The 6589-nt window shown below is 53.6% G+C and overlaps 1 protein-coding gene across 2 annotated transcripts in view; it reads left to right on the plus strand.

Annotated features, from left to right (window-relative positions):
• TENT4B (terminal nucleotidyltransferase 4B) overlaps positions 1-3018 on the plus strand; it is a 30024-nt gene extending 27006 nt beyond the window's left edge. For both annotated transcript variants that reach the window (XM_090259889.1, XM_090259890.1), the window contains 2 exons: positions 898-1062; positions 2104-3018. In XM_090259889.1, coding sequence (XP_090116015.1) covers positions 898-1062; positions 2104-2280 — 342 coding nt within the window. In that variant the 3' untranslated portion in view covers positions 2281-3018. The remainder of the gene's footprint in view (positions 1-897; positions 1063-2103) is intronic.
• Positions 3019-6589: the final 3571 nt, after the last annotated feature.

A 6589-nucleotide genomic window follows, 5' to 3' on the forward strand; every position in this document is an offset into this window, starting at 1 on the left:
GCCCGGCAGCCCCGCTCTGCCTTCTGTGCCCGTCCCGGCTGGAGTCAGCGTCAGTTACACCTGCGCCGACTTTTCCTTACCGGGGTTAAATTTGAGGTCACTCAGTTGAGATCCATGCCGGGCTTGCCGGTTGTTTGACTCTTGGCTTTGTGAGACATGCGACCTGAGGAGTGTAAGTGTGGAAGGTCACGTCCTTACCGTTGACGAGGACCACGGGCCATCGTGGTGTCACAACCCTCCTGTGCAGAGCTGCCCGGCGCCTCTTGGTTCCTGGGGCAGAGCCGTGGGGCAGGGAGCGCTGAGCTAGACCCACAGATGCGGGCGGGAGCAGGGCCCCCTGGAGGGGGAGTGCTGGGGGCAGAGCAGGTGCCCAGGAGATGCCCGAGGACAGAGTGGCAAGGCCACGGGCCCCAGCAGCCCACGGACCGGCGGGCTCAGCCGCGCGCACAGGGCGTCTGTGTGGAGGGCGCCCTGAGGTGCCCGTCGTCACAGAGTCTCAGAGACGGAGCCTCTCCGCCTGTCGCTCTGTGTCTGGTTGAAGACACTGGTTTGGGGACTGGGGCCAAGGTCCCCCTCGTGGCGCTGCCCCGCGGCTCGTTTTCTGTAAATAAAGACGCAGGTAGCCTCGGGCCTCTGCGGGCTCCCTCCTGGCGATGAGCGAGGTCGGGCGCGGGCGATGGGGCTAAGCGCAGGGACGCCTCTGACAAAATACGGCCCTTGCAGTGTCTGGGGGGGCACTTGAGCAGTTTGTTTGGTAAACCCCTCGGTGTGCTCCCTGAAATGTCCAAAAGTTTAAATCGGGTGCCGGGAGTACTTAGCTGAAATTGTGTTCCTGTCTTAACGTTGAATGTCTGAATTATTAACATCTCACATTGTAACTCATGTGACTCGTGTTAGGACTCCGACGCGACACCGTGCAAAACCCCGAAACAGCTGCTCTGCCGTCCGTCCCCCGGGCACCGAGCGGGGTCGCAGGAGGTGTGCGTGGAAGCCGCGCAGGCCGGCGGGAAGGCGCAGGGCCCCCCAGCCGCCAGCATGCCCGGCGGGGCCAGCAAGTCACAGGTGTGTAGCCTCCGCACCGAGGACGCGCAGTGTCGTTCGCCCCCGTCGGGCGTGGACCATGCCGTGAGGGGAACTCTGGGTCTGAGAACAGCCCTCTTGTTCCGAGAGGTTCCAAGCACAGCGGTGCTTCTAGTCACAGGCTGTCCCCGGGTCTTCACGGGACACCGTCGCCATGGAGGCCTTTGTGGGCGAACAGGGACGATGTCCCCGCCTGCCGCCCTTAACCCTGCTTAGCGCAGAAACATCGCGTCCGGCAGTAGGGGCGTCGCTGCGGCGGGAGCCAGTGCAGATGAAGCCTGTGCGTGAGCGCACGGCCGCGCGCATTGGGGCCGCAGCCGGCGCCTTGGGGTCGCTGTCCGCTGTCCGCTGCCGGCGTGGGCACGGTCAGGCGGCGGCAGCCGTGTTTCGTGGCTGAGCACCGGCTTTGACTTAAGGCCATGGAGAGCCTCTGTTTTACGGGGTTTTTGTTGCCTAAAATGTTGTTATTGTCAGTTACGAGTCAAAATGAGGGCAGAAGCCCCTTCCGCCTGGGCTCTGGCCTCAGGCCGTCGGACCGAGCGCCTGCCAGCTGCGCTTGGCCGGGGCAGCCACAGCTACAGCAGCCTCCCCCCTGCCTTCGGGCACCTGCAGAACCCACTTGCCTTCACAGCCTTAGTCAGGAGCCCCAAAGGCTCCTCCAGATATGGCAGTTAAGGCGGCAGGTGACAACGGGAAGGACGGCCAGCCAGCCGTGACGCCCCGACCTAGCAGCGCCCCTGCGGTCTGAGGGCTGCAGTGCCACTGCGTGCGTGGCTCTTGGCTGTAGGTCCCCGAAGGACGGTCTCACGTTCCGCCCGGTCTGGTCCGAAGGCAGGGCTGTGCTCCGGGTCCCTCAGCTTCCCGGGGAAACAGGGCTCAGAGAGGCCAGCCCGGCAGCGTCGCTTCCTGCCTGCCACGCACGTCGGCCTGGCCCCGGGTTGGAGAGGCCCCGGTGTCAGGCGTCAGTGGGCGCTCGGGCGCGTCGCGGTACTGACATCCCTGTGCCCGCTTCCTCTCCCGCAGCACGGACCGGCCCGGCTCTTCCGTTCTTCCAGCAAAGGCTTCCAAGGTCCAGCCCCAGGCAGCCACGGCGCCTCCGTGGCAGACAAACAGCACGCGGGCAGATCCAACAGCCAGTACTTCCCAGGCAAAAAGAGGAAGCACAGGAGGGACGCCCCGCTCTCAGACCTTTGTAGATAGTCGGCGTGGAGCGACGGACTGTCCTCTGTGCAGAGACCTCACGCCCCGGACAGCCGCCTGGGGGCTCCTGGGACGCGTCGGGGCCTGACGGGCCCACGTGCTGATTGCGCGTTTTTTCCCAGCTCGCCACGGAACGGATCATGAAGACCGACAGCTGCCGAAACTAAAAGCAAGCGAAAGGGGGGGACAGGCTGCTCGTTTGATAAGTCGTACGCTGCAACAGGGTCGTTTTAAGATTTCAGGCTTGAATGTAAATTAAATGTATTTCTCATTGGCTTTATGCAGAGTTAGCGGGAGCAGGAGTCAGTGTGGGTGGGCAGTCAGAGGCCGGGGGAGGAAAACGGGGGCCTCGCAGGGAGCCCAGGTTCCAGAGGGGAAGGTGGTCTGCATGGTTTTTAAAAATATTTTTGCATATAGTTACCATTTTATTGTGTGTATATATAGATGACCCTATAGGAAATTGATCTTTGTAATAGTGGATTTGTTAATACTTTTTACATAACATTACTGTTTAAATTGTAAACAGATTTCTCTCAGGATTAGTTTGCGAAATAACCTGATTTGTCATCCGAACGTCCACACGTAGGGAGGGAATGAGCCCTCGTCCTCGGTCTGTGTCCCTCGGCCGTGAAATGAGCCAACGGGACCCAGCGGCCTGCTGCTGCAAAACCGTCTCCTCTCTCAGAAAAGTGTTCACGGTGGCAAATGACGTTCGTTTTATTTTGTACAAACCAGTGTATATCTGTACCACGTACCCTTGTGCAAGCACTGAAAACCTCGTCATCTCTAGAGAGTACCGCGCAGCTGTGTTCTGTCGTGCCCTCGTCTGGACCTCCTGAGTCTTTTCTTTGCCGTCTCTTTGTTTTTTCCTGGTGGGGAGGAGCAGGCCACCAGCCGGGCCCCGCCCCTGTCGCGGCGCCCGCCCGCAGACCTTGCCTGCCGGCACCCGTGACCCTGCGTGCTGCGTCCCTGGCGTTTCTCATCTTTTTTTTTTTTTTTTTTTTTTTAAATCCACGCTTAACAGCTGTGGGAGAGAAGACCTATAAACAGCTTTAATTAAATCATACTTACAAAAGACTATTTTCTTATATTCCACTTCATGCGTTTGGTATCGTGGATCTTCCCAAATGAAACGGTCTTTGATAATGGGTCTGCTCTGTATTGCCTTATTAAGACCAAAAACTTCCTGTCAGCCTTCCTTCCTCCTCTCCTTCCGTGGAATCGTTATCTTCCATTAAAACTTTTTTAAACGTTGACTTGTTTCAATCATACTGTAAATTTCAGTTGTGGTCAGCTTTGGGTGCAGACAAGGTGTCTAATGCTGTCACTCGTCACACATGGAGTTGGCCGCTCGGTTGGGGACAGGTCCTGTGACCGAATGGAAGTGACATTTCTGAGGAGGCTTTCTCCAGGGGAAAGCGCCCGTGCTCAGCATCAGAGCGGGGCTCTGCTGACTACAGCCGTTTCCGAGATGAGGTTCTTTTGTATCTGTATCCATATAAAGTCCTGTCAGCTTTTAGGAATTCCTTTTATATATGTTTATGAAATACTGAAGACCAATCAGACCAGTAATGGACACTTAGTGCAACTTTTTATAAAGAAAAATTAATGCTAAAGTAAGACCAAAACCAGTGTCATCATTGAAATCAACAATTTTCAATATGTTCGTATTTTAATTCACCACCGAAGAATGTGTTCCAGAACTGGAAACTCGTAATACCTATGTAAACCGTGGGCGATTTTAAATGTGATGTTACTTTGACAGTGTTTTAAATTTTAGAGTCACATTTTATTCTGATCAGAATTTTTTTATCAAAGTGTCGAGCTCTTGTTTTTTGAAACTAGTTTGTCATAACATTGTGTGCATAATCACAGTATTTATTTCCTAGGACTGTTGTGAATGTGTAGACTTACGTTTACTGCTAAGGGAACAATTATTTATAAAATAAAATTAAATTCAGTATTAGCTGCCTACTTCAGACACTTAATACTTGCAGAGACCCGGGCGCCATTTACCACCCTGACTTGCGTTTTTAAAGAACCTCCCTCCTCGTTGAAAGTGAATGGACTCTTAGGGTGCAGATATTAGTGTCCCAATAAGCATGTGATTTTATTAAAAGTGGTGGTAGCGGGAAGATAATCTTGATTCCATTGGGAATCTTAGGTTTTCGTAAAATTTATTGGGAAAATAGTTTTTCCTGTACTGCTGAAGTTTCTTTTTGGTAAACAGTATCTTTCTAAAAAGAAAAAGCATGAAGGAGAAATTGAGGTGTGAACATTCCCTCAAACGACCAGCGTTGTATTCGTGAATACTGTGTATCTTGCAGTGAACAGTTGGAAGCTGTTCATTTTTCAATCTGAAGTAAAATACTTTCAAGAACTTTGATCTGCCTGCTCCTTTTGTACATGGTCATCTCTGTTTCTGACTCCCGTCCCTTTGCTCTGTTGAGGCTGACGCTTGAAGGCTTCAGGGAACCTACCAGAAACGCTTCCCTTCATGTGCCCCCAGCCCACTTCTGCCCACGACGCGTCCCCTTCCTCGACTGGCACCTGTGGGACGGGAGGTGACACACTGCCTCGCCGCGGGGGACCCTTCCCTGGTGGTCACACATGTGTGCCTGGTTGGTGTTGATGCTGCTTCAAAAGTCAGAGTCAACGTCTAAATACTGGTTTTTAGAGGCGCTAACGTGTCAGGGGGTGTCGGCCCACATCCCGAGTGATTCTGTTTGGAGGAGGAGGTGAATGCCTTCTCCCCTTCACTCCCGCGGTGGCCTTGGTCAAGGTGCCCGGCTTTCTGCATCCGTCATGTCTGGAGAGGTTGCCCTTGGTTTGTGGACCTCGCTCAGGCCCGTGGGACTGTCGTGGCCCTGCGGTCCTTGGGGCTCACCATCCCCCGGCGACTGTTGTACCTTGACTTGCCTCTGGCCCCTACCGCTCACACGCAGAGGAGCTGCTTTGGCTCAGGTGTTCCTGGGTCACGTCTTAACGGGGCACGGGGTGCACCGCAGGGAGAGCCCGTTACAGTCTTTTCCTTCAGGGTCTCCTGTCTCCCTGTGTTTTCCTCCCCACACAGCGGCAGGTGTGAGTTGTGTTTGCCGGAACCCAGGGCGGTCAGGAGAAGGCCGACCGCTCCCAGCTGGACGCGCTCCTTGCCAAGAGCCCCAGCCACCGGGGTGTGGTGACCGAGGTCACCCTGGAAAAATCCCTGGAAATAACCACTGTCGGGTCATAGTGAAAAGTTCCGCTGACAGTTTTATGGGTTAGGACTATCGTCTAAATTTTAGTATTAACCGAGAGGTTTGTTCGGTTCTTCCATGACAACATGCCGTGGATTTCTGATCCTGCCCGTCACTCATTAGGAGTGCCGATCAGATAATTGATTGCTTCTCAACTACCTTTTCAGACCTGAAGTGCTAACATATAAAACCGACCTTGCCAGTTAGCTGGGACAAACACTGAGATATTGAGATTAGTCGTGGCTGGATGAGTCGATCCTTCCCCGCCGGTGATGGCCGTCCTAGCTTGTTAGCCTGCGTGGGAAGCCACATTCTCCTCGGGTATTTTGTGAGCAGAGCATTTCCTCAGCGGCTCTATTCAGCTTCACTGAGCAGAAGAGCTCTGTTTCAGTTACTCTTGATCCTAATGGTCGTCGGCCATTCATCCAGCGAAACGTTTGGAGAGGAACCTGGCATTCAAGTTGGAGCAGACGGGGACGCGCGGTGACCTGGAGGTGTCTTCCCAGCTTCTAAACTGCCAGACCTCAGTGAACTACCATTTTGTCCACACGTCTATGGGAGGGATCCATGTTAACATTTGTGAACAAATTTTAATATGCTCCTTAGTAGTCAGCCTAAGAAACGCGCCAGATCTTACTGCGGAAGTTACCTGCCCGGCCCGAAAACTTGGCACCCCCCGGAAGCCTTTCAGTCCAGCTGTCGTGAGCCATGTTGACTTTACACCTCAGGCAACTTCTTCGTCAGAGATAATGAGCCACGTAATTGAGTGTTGACACAGTCATTAACCAGAAGAATTGCTCGGAAACTCTACTGACCTAGTTGATATCCAGAATTAAATATTTACTTAAGGACAGTTTTCAGTTACTAGGCTGCTGATGTTTGTTTTACTCTTATGTTGGGTTTTGTTTTTTTTTTAAGTCTTTGGCCTTTGCCCTTTCTGCTTAAGTACACGCGTTAAGTAGAACCTAGTCCATTGCCTACCAGCGTGAAGGAGACGAAGAGGTTGGCCAGGGAGATGGCGACTAGTGTGTCCCCTTTGGTTACTATAGACTTGAGGTGCCCCTGGATTTACT

The sequence above is a fragment of the Furipterus horrens genome, unplaced genomic scaffold (assembly GCF_987537825.1).
Source record: "Furipterus horrens unplaced genomic scaffold, mFurHor1.1.pri manual_scaffold_13, whole genome shotgun sequence".
Lineage (NCBI taxonomy): Eukaryota > Metazoa > Chordata > Mammalia > Chiroptera > Furipteridae > Furipterus > Furipterus horrens.